General features: G+C 37.8%; 1 protein-coding gene across 10 annotated transcripts; it reads right to left on the bottom strand.

Moving 5' to 3' along the window:
* Nucleotides 1–1,440: 1,440 nt before the first annotated feature.
* LOC125212112 (ubiquitin carboxyl-terminal hydrolase 5-like) lies at nucleotides 1,441–12,993 on the bottom strand. Of its 10 annotated transcripts, XM_048112172.1 has the most exons (20): nucleotides 12,873–12,891; nucleotides 12,590–12,710; nucleotides 12,193–12,294; nucleotides 11,613–11,858; nucleotides 10,746–10,890; nucleotides 10,621–10,680; nucleotides 10,433–10,528; nucleotides 9,046–9,429; nucleotides 8,454–8,594; nucleotides 8,204–8,374; nucleotides 7,175–7,432; nucleotides 6,944–7,092; nucleotides 6,221–6,769; nucleotides 5,801–6,074; nucleotides 5,513–5,617; nucleotides 5,008–5,110; nucleotides 3,906–3,934; nucleotides 3,317–3,725; nucleotides 2,060–2,346; nucleotides 1,441–1,777 (listed from the first exon to the last, which is right to left on the bottom strand). In XM_048112172.1, exons 3-20 carry the CDS (start codon nucleotides 12,231–12,233, stop codon nucleotides 1,547–1,549), a joined length of 3,678 nt encoding a protein of 1,225 aa, XP_047968129.1. In that variant the 5' UTR covers nucleotides 12,234–12,294; nucleotides 12,590–12,710; nucleotides 12,873–12,891; the 3' UTR covers nucleotides 1,441–1,546. The 10 variants fall into 10 exon arrangements, 8 of the variants coding, with proteins under 8 accessions (XP_047968129.1, XP_047968128.1, XP_047968130.1 ...); XM_048112171.1 differs by lacking the exon at nucleotides 12,193–12,294 and having other exon boundaries at nucleotides 12,873–12,993; XM_048112173.1 differs by lacking the exons at nucleotides 12,193–12,294; nucleotides 12,873–12,891 and having other exon boundaries at nucleotides 2,060–2,120; nucleotides 2,226–2,346; nucleotides 12,590–12,815.
* Between the last annotated feature and the right edge of the window lie 918 nt (nucleotides 12,994–13,911).

Genomic DNA, 13,911 nt, shown 5'->3' with positions numbered 1-13,911 from the left:
TCTTCTCTGGATTTTTTGACGGCTTCGTCTCCCACGTCGACCCAAGTGGAGACGCAGTTCACTGGCGATGACTTTTTGTCATTGCATGACATGGGGATCGATCTCGGGGATCCGGACACTTCCGTTCCAGCGGGGCGGGCCGCACCGAAGAAGAAGACGAAGGGAAAGGCCAAGGCGGTCGGCGAGTCGTCGCAGCCCGATGTTGACGACACCCCCGCCCGAAGGAAGTGGACGGAGGATGAGTACGCCGTGGTGGCTAAGGCGTGGTTGACTGTGTGCGACGATCCGCTGGTTGCGAACAACCAGCGGGTCGTCAACATGTGGACTAAGATTAGAGCATCCTACAGGAGGAACTGCCCGCACAGGAAGGACTTCAGCGGGGAGGAGTGCCGGAAGGGGTGGGAGCGCATCAGGGTCCCGGTCGGCCGTTTTTCGGCCTTGTACGCCAACGCCCTCCGCCAGCTCACTAGTGGGCAAAATGAGTAGGACGCCCGGAGGATAGCGGAGAGTCGGTTCCCCTTGGCGGGGAAGTACAAGGATTTCCACTTCTCGGGAACGCTATGTGTTGCGAAGGACTCGAGAAGTTCCGTGCGGGCGCGACTATTTGGGTGGCCGAAGAAGCGAGTCGAACTATACCGGCGACTACGGCGGCGGCAGCAGGGTGGATCCCACGACCTCCCCCGGATGCTTGAGGAGTTTCCGTCCCCTCCATCCTTTTGCTCGTCGCCCTCGCCCGGTTGGACAAAAGCGGGCGCAACGGGCGCCGAGGGGACGATCCCCCCTATCGCCCCATGAGGTCATCTCGGCACCACCCCCCACGCGAGTACACCTACTTCTTGCGTCAAAAAATGCGGGAGCAGATGTACAAGGTCCTCCAAGATTGGAGGGCCGCCACTGACCCCACGGAGAAGATGTTTCATCACTCGATGCTCGAGAGCATGCGGGTTGATCTGGACCACGCGAGGGCACAGATCGGGGGTTCCGACGTGGGGTCAGATACCCCGGGTGGCGGCGGCGCGGGCCGCCGGCGACGGCGGCGAGGAGTAGAGAGTGGCGGGGCTCGTGTGTGGAAGCCCTTTTTTTATGTATAAAATCATGTATTTTTTTTTAATCTTTGTACTTTTTTTTAAATGAAATGAATTAATTTTTCCGTATATGTGTCGTAAATTTAATTCCGTAATTTAATCATAATTTTAATTCCGTAAATGTAGTATTTTTTGAATTATTTTTATTGCGGCTGGTTTAAATCTAATGTGGCAGGTGGATTTTTAGTGCTGCTAACGTGGCAGAGAGAGAGAGTGACTGGCCTATTTGCATTGGAGATACTCTAAACCATCGGATTAAATATTTCTGAGTGCCCTATTTTATTCCATCCTTTCTATCATATACAAAATTATCACAAGAAGCGTAATAGAGAAGGTTTTCTAAGTAGCAAATATGTGAAACACATGCCTCGATCCCTCAATCAAAGTAATTATGAAAAAAATGCAATCATAATAAACTAATAACTTACTAGTGGTAATACATTTATAAAAGGAACATAGTATCATTCTCTACACCATATTCTAATCTCCATGATCAGAGTTATGACGAATAAAACGACGAGAAACGCTGCAAATCCAACATTCCACGATGAACCGGCCTTCCCCAAGTGGATGCCATAAAACACATTTATCACAGCCAAAAACACCAAAGCCCTTCCCACCCCAAAATGATACCAATTCCAATATTTTCGAACTTTTGAGCTCTTGTCCGGTCGGATTAGGAGAGCCAGAACCTGCAAAACATAACTTTCGCTAGTAAGATAAGATCAGGAATATAGAATGGATACTATATTTAGACCATTGTGGACCAAAACTGCTTTTACTCCATTCATTCCACCAAGTTGAGGCGTCTGCTTTAGTCACGGAAATTTTTAAAAAATGATTATTGTTTTAATTGGAGAAATAATAAAGTAACATATGAATAAAGTAGGAGAGAAAATAAAATAGGAAAGAGAAATTGTGTTAATTATTACTACCATATATATGAGTATTAATAAGAAAAAGAGGAAGGTAACCTGAAGGCAGCCAAAACTGATAATAACAATTCCAAGAGCTTTGTGTATGGGAACGTCGGCGCTGAGACGACCATCCAAAACAAAGCCACACATTACACCAATTAAACCCAATATAAAGCCTATTGATTGAGTAACGGCATGCATATAGAACCAAAGTGGGTCCCACTTCCTCATGTACCGAGCTACCATCACTCCAATTGGTATCAAGATGCCCCAGCCCAGCATGTTCAAGAGCCCATGGATCCTCCGGAGATTCGACTCTGGCCGTTTCTCAGTTTGAAATTGACCTGTTATGCACGGTCATACAGATATATGCATGCATAAGAAATAAGATCGTGATTCTTTACTTTGCTAAGAAAAGAAGTTTTAGATGAATTTTACATGTGTTTAATTTGCAAGTTAATTAATGGGCCTTAGAAACAATTTCAGGCTTCAAAATTTGTCACCAAAAAGATAAGTTAATATACTCCAAACATAGTCATAAAATATATACATAATCTGGTTGAGCGGTTAGAACACTTACATCATGTACAAATAATGAAATAATAATAAATATTGTCATCCACATCCACAAAATATAAATGAAATAAATTTGGAGACATTCATTTCTTCAAACGTGAAGGGCCATCTCCCGACTTGTAGTCCAATAATAATTTGAGAGTGCCAATTAAAATTGTACTACTACTACTACCACTACTACTACTACTACTATATTAACGAAAATAAAAACGTTAGGTTCACATAATTAGGAACATGCAGATCGGTCAAATTATGTAACGCATAATTACGACGCTATAAAAAAAATTAAAATTAATTAATAATAATAATACTAAAACTAGAAGGTTATGTTAGTTAGTCAATTCTTGTGTCATTTTATACTCTTGGTGGGTGGGTTAGCCGACGACAATATACTAACTTAACCCACCAAATATTTTTGACCTTAGCTTTTGTAGGCCCTACGTTTGAACTATTCTAATTTATTTTATGTAATTAAACGCGTAACTTCAAATATACTAGTAGTACTAGTGTTTATTTCACTATGATTCAGACAATGCGACCATCTGTTTTTTTGAATGTTATGGTCCGAACAACGTCATACAGTTGATTCTTCTTTAATTTATTCAATATAATATCAAACCATTCTTTATTTTTATTTTTATGTTTGTGTGGTAAATGTGAGTGAGGAATTCATTTTTTGGATTCAAAATTTCAACAATCCATTCACCTTTTTTCGCTACAACGTTGTTTTTAACTGACCTGATGCGTAATTCAAGGAGGTGGCGATTTTATCTTGATGTTCGGTCAATCGGAAATCGGGGGCCTGGGGTAGGCGCCCCACCGGCCCCACCGCGTAGATGAGGCGCGAGCCAGGCTGAGCGGTGAGGAGCTGGAAGGCGATGTAGATTCGGCCTGACTGGACAAGCATGGTGGAGGCGTTGCCAAATGGCAACCCTTGAGTGGGTGTCTGAATCAACGTAACGAGGCTAGGTTGTTGGCCTCCCAAGAAGTATTGCTTCATGTTAGAAGTGCCACCAGATTCCACCCAACCAACCACGGCAGTTGAGCCTACCATGTTACCATTGGGTGAGAAGCCTATGGCAACATATGCATTTGTGCTTGGTGCTGAGAGCACGAAATTCCATACATTTGGTGCAGCCTGCACAAACTGCACCCCAACAAAGAATCATGTTTCACCCAAGGGGTATGTCGTATACCTGATGAAATATATCAGGTTTGTTGTCTATGTTCGCAAACATGTTATGGTAGACAGACATTTAAGTACATAAGATTGGGTGCACCACTTGTGTGTCTGTGTGTGTTTTGAGAGAGAGAGAGTGAGACTTACTCTGAGGATGAAGCCTTGAGAGCTCCAGACTGTGACACATTGCATAGAAGTTGTGTCAAAGGAGAGTGGGTTTTGCAAAGTGAGGGGAGAATTGCAAGAATCTTGTGATTGTGAACAAACATATGAAAATAAGAAGCTAAGAATGAAGAATTGAGTGTAGCTTGGAGTTGCCTTCTTCATCTCTATCTCTCTCCACTCTCTCTACTTCTCTTAACTCTCTCTATAGAGAGAGTGTATATTTATGTATATTAGGGGTAAATTGCAAAATGGACAAAAAATGATAGCATTTTGAAAGAAAGTTGTTGACTAGCTCCTCTTGGTTTTGCTTTATGTTAATTGAAGGTGGGAATAAAGAATTGACAACTTCAACTGAAATATAATTATTTCGACTACCCATATCATCTATTCATCTTTGATAAATAATTCTTCTTAGTATGACATGGCAAAGTTCAGAGAAACGATCATCACAGCGAAAAACTTCATTTTCACATTTTAATGCTATAATTCGTTAAAATAAATACCACGAGAACTGATAACTATGAGGGGACCCCCTAGGTGTATCAAATTATTAAAGAAACATGTTCTCTTAGTGTTAATCAACTATATAATGATGACAAGATGAGATGTAAAATAAGACATGGCACCAACTATTCTCATGAGGCGACAGGGAGCAAGGGTTAGCAAGTCAAAAACAAGAAGCCCAGTTAAAGAAAAGCAAAACAAACTGAAACTCAAATTTCATAAGGTTAAATTTTTTAACCAACCCGAATAAATGAAGCCATTTCAACCAAAATGTGTTTCGTTTGATTTTTTGGAATTTTGCTGAGCCCGATGATCCAATCAGGATCAGCCACCACTACCACCAACTTGATAGAAAGCAACTAATAGCTGAACACCATGTTAAGACTTTCTGCTAATAATGATAAACAGTTAAAGAAGGAAAGCAACTAATAGCTGAAGACCTTGTTAAGACTAACTGCTGATAATGATAAACAGTTAAAGAAAGAAAGCAACTGATAGTTGAAGACCATGTTAAGACTATCTGCTAATACAGTTAAAGAAAGCACTAACGCTTGAAATCAGACGATACTTACTCCCTTACCATGATCTCCCACAGCAAAGTACAATTGAGACAGTCCCTCGGTAGTGGTTTTCAAGAGGATCAGGATTCTATCTGCACTCTCCTCATCGGACAGAAGTGTAACCTGACAGCTCGATTCAAGGCAAAATCCACTTAACAACAGGTTTTGCAGAAGTCAGAGGACAAAATTTACAATATTATAAACAAGATATGCTAGCAGCCTACTACAAGTATTGTTTGCACTCCAAAAGGTTTGATAGGCAAATTCACCATATATGCCACAACAATACTTCATTTCCCGAATCAAAATCTTATCAGATAGTATATGTTTTCTTGCCTTTGCTAATTGTAACCTCATAATTTTCCTATAGGCTCTATGAATTCTTTTAAGTATTTAAACAGCAATGTTACAGTTAATTTACAGACAAAACGATGCCAAATAAAACTAGGTAGCTGGCAGAGTTAAGTTTTGGCTGTTAATATTAGAGTAGACACCATTACTTGCAGAAGATCTATCATTGTTCACCCTTTTATAGAATAGGACATAAGCTGCAGCTGACTTCACGTCTTCTTCATTGATAGGTGATATGTGGCTGTCATCGAAGTTGTACCACCTGTTTTCGTCCAGAAGCTGCAAAATGAAATGAGTGCAACTTAGAAAAGTTACCACCTTGTGGATTCAATTAGATCTTACATCATAATCAATCATGATTTTGAGCTTTCATGGAAATATGATTGAAGGCATCAATTAAGCAATCAGTGAAGCATGGAAATTAAGAAAATGAAATGTGAAAGTATAAAGGACAGGGCAAACCTTAATGTGTGCTGTGTAATGTCCACTACCCATGCTGCCATAATGATTTGTCAGGGCATAGAGTTCATATATCTGACGCCGTGTGTTGTTCTCGTTCGCAACATAATTTGTCAAATCGAAGTCATGAATGGGAAAATTTACAAATGTGTCAAGCTTGTGCTTCATCGACCGACTGTAGGAGAATCTTTTCAAGTGAATAACAAGAACTTCTGGAAGCCTCCAAAGGTCCAGTTTCTTGCTTGCCTGGCGCCTCTCCTTGCACTGAGGACAGTACCTTCATCAGGAATGCATAGCCATGTTAGATATAATATAACCATAATACTATTCTCACAAACATATTAAAGACTTCAGTCTCATGAGTACATAAATATTCATAGTTAGTGGTGGTACAAAGCAACAGATAAGAGGAAAACAGCTCACCACATGTCCTCAGGTACCAACGGCTCCTCGCGTAGAAAAGCTTCCAAGCAAGTGTACAATGAGAGAGGTTCATTACGAGCTTTCTTGCTAACATGCACATGCTTACAAACTTCTGGAAGATTTTCTATGTGTTTGGTATCGTAACTTGCCAGAAGCTTCTGGGACCAGTCAACAAATACAAGAATTGACATGGAGGATAATGATAATTTGACCACCTTATCATCACCAACAGTTAAGTCGATGCAAGCATTATTTTCGTCAACCAGCTGCAGTGGAAGCTTCTCTGACAGCATTGGTTTTGAACTTCCACCATCTCCTTTTGTTGGATCGGCTATACTAGAATCTGCATGGGATTCATTTGAAGCCACAACTGAAGCATTGCTCGTGGTCATAGCACCTGAACCTTTTGTTCTTAACATCGGTGAGAGCATAGTATGAACTATCTGTTGTATGTCACTTCTAGTTATAGTATCATCACAGGATATTGGTGAAACAAGAGGAGTTCCATAAGGTTTCCACCCAACAGGGCTCTGGGCATTTCCTATACCCCTGTCAGCAAGCACAAAAAACAAGGAAGGGGCAGGGTATTAATCAAAAGAAATGGCAAATAAAGAAGGCCACATTACATTGAATAATAAAAAATGGAGTAGTTATTGAGCAAATTAATTTAATAAAGGAAAAATATCTATCCCAATTCTAAGTATGTTAATTAAGCGCACATACTGTTCTTCCCGCCGGTGTATCAGCTGTAGGAACTTTGTTTTCTTCAAAACTTTTGGAATCTTGCAAGCGGTAAGGTGGTTATCTTCTTTTATGGTAGATAATAATATCATTGGATCTTCCAAGAATCGGTAAATCAAATGGCCTCTTATCTGTGACAGCAAATAAATACATAAGTTACCAATACATGTACATACATTCTGTGATGCCACCATATAATTTACTTTAACCAACCTCTGCAAGCAGAAGTTTCTCATTAAATTGCAAAGAACAAGCATTACTGAGTGCTTGGACCAAATCTCTGCAACGCCCGTGCTTTGGCACAGTTAATGTGTAGGCTGCTGGCAATGCACTTCCATCACATGTAAAAATAGTCAGCGTCATACTACGAGTGGCAGTAAACTGAAGAGGCAACGACAGATACATGAATGGGTCAAATGTGACTGAAACTTTATTGCATACAGGACATACAAGAGTTGATTTGTATTGGCCCTGCAAAAGACATACTCCCGACTTAACAAAAAAAAATTGGCTGGTTTAACACAACAAGAAAGAGAGAAACCAAGATTCTCCATAAATACTCCCTCCGTCCCATATTAATTGGCACCAATTTCCTTTTTCGTCCGTCCCAATTAATCGACACCCTTACTTTTTACTCTTTTTGGTAATGAACCCCACATTCCACTAACTTTTTCCACCCACTTTCCACTACATTTCTTAAAACCCGAGGCAAGTTAAATGGTGCCAATTAATGGGGGACGGAGGGAGTAACAAAATAAAAACTAAGCATGAAATGCAGCACAGTGTTATGGGAAACAAGACAGGAAGCAAACCAAAGTTGGATTATCATAGAGTGAAGCTAGGTATTACTATTAACTTGATTTTTAAAATCAGTAAATACCAAGGAGCAAGCAAAGATAAAAGTGGTTAGTCAAGCAATAGACTTGTCCCGCCGTGAAGAGGAATGCTGTCAGATTATGTTGAAATGGATAGCCAGTAGTAATATAACAGCATGGTTTGAATTGTAATATAAAGATGATGATAACCAGATTCCAAAACCACTGTACTACAATGATTTGTGAACCAATACAGTTTCAACTTTTCTTTCTTTATAGCATTCAAATCAAGAGGTTAAAAAGATCAGAATGGATTCACTGTGATTCCCCACTCATCGAGGAAGCCAATTACATATTGTATAACAGAAAACCCATTAAACCAGTAACTGAATCCTTATAGTCTATAGATATTGGTTGCTGCACTTACTTGACAGACATCCACGATAATCGAATCATTACGAGCAATATGATTTGCCCAATACTCGTCTGCAACTTCTTCATCGGCCCTACCATCTGCATCTCTAGATTTTATATATGGTTTGTGTTTTACACGATTCAGATCTTCATGAAGCCCATCTAAGAGAAATGCAAGTAGTTCCTATACAGAAGGGAACACATAATTGACTCTTCAATCAATACTACCATTAATTCAAGAAAGCTATTAAAAGGCGCCAAACCTGTGAATCATGTTGACTGCATCCACTGAACTGCGGAGCAAAGCGAGCTAGCTTTGACTTAAATAGCCGAGGAGCAACCGGAGCTCGTCCTGGTGCCCACAACTTTCTAAGCAGATCTCCAAATGCTAAAGCAAGCTCCCCCTAAATGATACATCTAAAGTAAGCAAAAAGATAACCTTCAAAATCAATAACAATATTCATATAGAACTCAAGCAAGTGACTGATCTTTATCCTCTACGGAAACAATCAGAAACAATCAGAAGCTAGTGTAAAGGCAATCCCCATGAAGAGGTCCTAAGCTATTCGGCTTCATGTATATAAATTATACATATATAATAAACACGATAAATAAATAAATAAAAAGATTTGTTCCTTCACAGATATACAAATAGATCAAGTCATTAATTTCACAATATGTTTTTATCTATGAGTCACATAAACTCCATAGAATGAGAAGACAATAAAAGATAATCAACAGAAGAGATCAATTATGAAATCGTAACAAATCCAACCACCTACCCTTCATGTCCTTGTACAATACCAAAAAAATTAATTAAGAAACAAGAATATTTTGTAAAGTTTTGAAACTTACAACCATGCCAAGAGGATTCTGTCGATTAATCTCTTGATGGTAATCTTCGCGAAAATACCAAGCAAATTCTGGTGTATGAACTAGGCATTGTATAGCACTGTTCATAAAACAAGTGTTCCCAAGATTCAACAATCCAGTGAGACCACAAATTGCCCCTCTTGTACTGACACCGCTCGTTCCATATGCCTTTTCCGTATTTAGATTTTGAAAGTGGGATCCCGAATTACCATTTCTTGATGAATACTTGCTTGCAGATAAACCTCCGGAAGTTGCAATACTTGAATGAGAAGTAGCAGCAGCCAGGCTTCCATTATTCATTGACCCATTCTCTTGGTTGGAACTCAAACCACCTTCTAATTTAATATTGATTACTTCTACCAAGATCTGTTTCATGCATCGCAATAAATATCAGAACCAAATCATAAAAAATTATCCAATAACCGGCGAGCATTTATTCTGCAGAAATCCACAAAGGTTCTAACACTGAAGGAATTTGGGAGAAAATGAGTCTGCAAAGCACTCAACAAGCAAGAGCAGAAGTAGTATTATAAAGGAAAGAGAATTCAAAGAATTCTAGAAATATGAAGAAGCGAGATAAGCTAATATAGATTACTTAGTAGTTCCTAGTTTGTTTATGTAAAACATTCAGAACACTGGCCAAAGTTAATAACAGGCACTAAGAGAAAAAAATAAGATTATAAGAGCAACCAAAGCCTAAGTAATGAAACATGAAGCTTAAATTCCTATAACCAGATCCGTTTGAGAACACATAACGTAATGGATAAGGCATTTTTAGCTAGGTAATTTGTTAGGAGCATATGAAGCACAAACTGCCATCTTGTGCCAAGAGTGTATATATTAGGCAATCAATGCCTTGTAATTAGCAATTGTTCAATAAATATACGAAAAATTCACAATCTTCATACAGTAGCATACAAAACCTATATTCCATAATCTCCTGCTTCTAAAAGTAGAAAAAGGACACTATCAAAGTTCCTTAGGAACTAAGTTATGATACTGTTCCTAACCAAGTGCTTCAGTAAGATTATCATCCAAGCAGGTGAAACTGAAAAGTATTCCCTATATGAGGAATGAAGTAAAATTACAATAAAAACTACCTTATTAGACCAGAAGACCAAATTAGATTATGCAATATAGTGATACCACCCATATCAAGATCAAATCACAAAGGGAGAAACATATAGCAAATTTAAAATGATGAACAATTAGAAAGCAACTCCAATTGAATAGGAAAACATCAATGTTGAATATGAAATTACATGCACAGACAGTTCATCTTATAGTCCAAAGGTACACCAACTCTAACTCATTTAAGGAAGGGCTATGGTCTTTAAAACAAATTATGGCAAAACATATAATCACCTACATCCTGATCCATTTGAATGTTTGCATCATCCAGCGTCTTCTCCATGTCATTCATCAATGCATGTTTTTGATGGCTAAAATAATCCCAAATAGATACCTAAGAGATTGCAGAGCTCAATTTCAGAATTAAAGTGAAAATCAAAACCAATACAGACATATAAGGAATGCATTATAGAAAAAACTACTTACTTGCTTCGGTGTGAGATCAAAAATTTCACAAGCTTTTCGGTGAAGTTCTCCAATTGTTTCCTGCACAAAAAGAAAGGTGTTCGAGGTGGGAGTTTTCCCTTAAGGAGAAGGAATACATTGTTTACCTTTTTGCTCATCCTTATGGCCGAACGATCACCTTTCGGCATCAAATGTAACTCGAGTCGTAGTGGATAAACTTCTACTGACAATTCTGTTTGAGAAAGACCAGTGTTGATCACTTTACGGGCCAACACAGGACCACCACCATACCTATTAAGCATCCATATTAAATAATACTTCTTTTTTAAACTTCTGATATTCTTTACATAAACAAAATTGGAAGTAAATACAACTTGCTACAAATAACCCAGTATAGTTAATTAGTGCTTTGCTATTAAGCATTGAATACACCTATCCATATATATATATATATAGGGAGATGATCAAAATAAGTATGCATTTAAATCCAGAAATGCAGCCCAAATCTTGGCCCTAAGATTAAGCGATCTAATGGTCAATAATTGACCAAAAATACGGAGGGTCATAATAAAGCAATTTTAGGTCATATTATAAAATTAGAGTTTATGTCATGTTAAGATCATTTTAGGTCAGGCTTTGTTAGCATGACCTTAAAATAAGTTAACTATGACCTAAAAATGCCCTACGTATGACTGTGTTCTGCGTTTCTGTATTTAAATGGAGTTTTCATAGATCAAAACCCTATATATATATATATCCATCAGTTGGAAGAGAAGATAACAGTATTCATGAATTTCTTTCAACAACCAGTCTCATATATATTGTTCCACAAACAAGTTCAAGCCAGAACTAGTATGTCCTATAAATTCAGCTACGTATCTCTTCTGAATTTAATAGGGGAATCATAAAAAATTTGTAACAGGTTTTTACAAAAAACTAAGAATAAAATAAATAGTGACATAAAACAAAATAAAGACAAGGTGGATGAGTGAAACCATTAACTTCTTACTCACCATGAATGCATTTTGTTCCAGACTTCTTTTGGAAGCAGTATATAATCAGTTCCTTCCACTAAGGTATCATGAAGTTCAATGCCCATAGCAGAATCCTCAGATACTGCTTCATCTATTAAATCAGAGTTGTCAATGCAAGATGGTTTCTTCAATGCACTTAAGTTGACTGCCCCCTGATGCTCGGAAGAAGATTCATCATTAACGATGCTAGTTTGGTTTACGTACTCAAGCCAGTTTTGCCACCATCTGGAGGTTACACAATATGTAGATAGAGAAGAGAATGAAAAAAGTTTGGTTTTCTAAAATGCAAAATAAGTGGACCTAAATGAATCATTGAAATATCAAATAAGTATATTTCATTTTCATCAAGAATGAGAAAGATAAAGCAATAAATCCTAGTGGAAATAATCAACCCAAGTTCCAAGTTCCAAGTTCTTCTAAGAGTTTGCACGTTTGCTAAAACTCTAAAACCTGCAAACAGCACTATCTGTTTAGGTTTAATCAAAGTAGTCCAAACATAATTCATACACATACACCTTTCAGATAGTCATTACTAGTAGCATTCATCTCCTTTGTGTACCTTATGGTAAAGCCAGCATATATTCCATTTGCTTCAATCATACTAGTTAGGATTTCGTATACCACTCGCAGCACAATACATCACTGACTTTAAGATCAACATCTACAAAACAAAGCTAAATTAAGCGCAACCAGAATGTTTTGTCAAAACAAAGCAAAAACCTAGTTTATTTCTTTAGCCCCTAAATCCAGCCATATAAGAGACAGTCAAAACACAAAGGACTAATTCAAAACAAATACAATTAGCCAAATACATTCCAACTCTGAAACTAATGGAACATCATATCCTGCATTTCACTCACTCCACAAGCAATCGCATCTAGCCTCAAAATAAAATTCAAACAAAGGTCTAAGAAATGAACAGAGCCTGCGGAAAAGAAAAAAAAAGGAAAAATTACCTCTGGGTTATTAAATAGAAAGTATCGCCGACTTTGGTCTGGGCTTCGGCGGCCACAGAAATGTCTCTAACGGCTTGCTTCTCTTCCTCCGGCGTCAGCTTTCGCGCCATATCCACCTCCTCTAAAAAAGGGGGAAATTATGCAGAAAATAAAAAAATAAATTTTCCGGCAGAAATTGAAGATGATAGTTGCAGTGATCTAGGGCGTGGGCGTTACAAGTGAGAGTGAAATCAGCTCAGCGGAGAGAGAAAAAGGGAAGAAGCAAGGGTTTATGGGTTTGTACCGTTGAAGTTGGAATAGCGCCACCTCACACTGTGTAGAGACAGAACAGAAGACTGATACGTGAGTTCAGATTTTTATTCAATTTTTTTTTTATGAGAACCAGTTTTCTGGTTTTAATAATGAAAATCATAAAGATGGATTTTTTAGAGAATACTGAAAAAAATGTTACTATTATCTTCGTAATTTATGTATTACCACTGGATGTTGTCATCTTTGTACAAAAACGAGCATTGTTAAATCATACTCGGTCATCGATCAATCAAGGTTTATGAGCTATCTTTATTATAATTACCATTTGATTATTTTCCTATGCATGATCCTCGTATTAGTATTATCGTGCTTTATAATCACAAGTCTTGAGTTAAACATTGTAGAGTTCACAGGTAACAAATCTTCCATCTCCGCTCCTCAGCCATGCCTCTGTTTGATTATGTATAAAGAAATGCAAATAGAAAAGAAGAAAGAAGTGCAACACAAATGTGGTTAGAGACAACAAAATTCTACAAATCTTATCACCTGCTGCATAACTACTACTACTACTATTTAACTACTCCACCATCTGATTTTTTGAGAATTACTTAAATGAATTTATTTACTGTGGGCTCATATTTTTGGGGTTATTATCTTACTGCTACTATCTTTTTTATGTTGGATTGTTGTTATTCATAAGTTTATCAACAAATCATCCATTATTATTACCCGATTTCCTCGTACAATCGAGAAAAAATTCTATGGACTTGACATACCAAGGTGGAAATATTATGTGGTGTGTTCTACCACTAATACATTGACACATGGAAACTTAGAGGTCTCAATTTCCAGCTGGGATATTACGTATTCACACTGTCATATAACAAAATTTCTATTATGGAAATTATAAATTATCCCATAATTACCATACGTAACCATATATACACTATGCATAATATTTAAATCTGCCACAGTCCCACTATATCTTTTACATAACAGAAAAATTATTGCTAAAATTATAAACTAACTATTTCATTATTTACGTATAATATATACTCAATATAAAAACA

This window comes from Salvia hispanica, chromosome 3, assembly GCF_023119035.1.
Source record: "Salvia hispanica cultivar TCC Black 2014 chromosome 3, UniMelb_Shisp_WGS_1.0, whole genome shotgun sequence".
NCBI classification, from domain to species: domain Eukaryota; kingdom Viridiplantae; phylum Streptophyta; class Magnoliopsida; order Lamiales; family Lamiaceae; genus Salvia; species Salvia hispanica.
The sequence above is the reverse complement of the archived record's forward strand: the minus strand, read 5'-3'. Positions and strand labels throughout refer to the sequence as shown.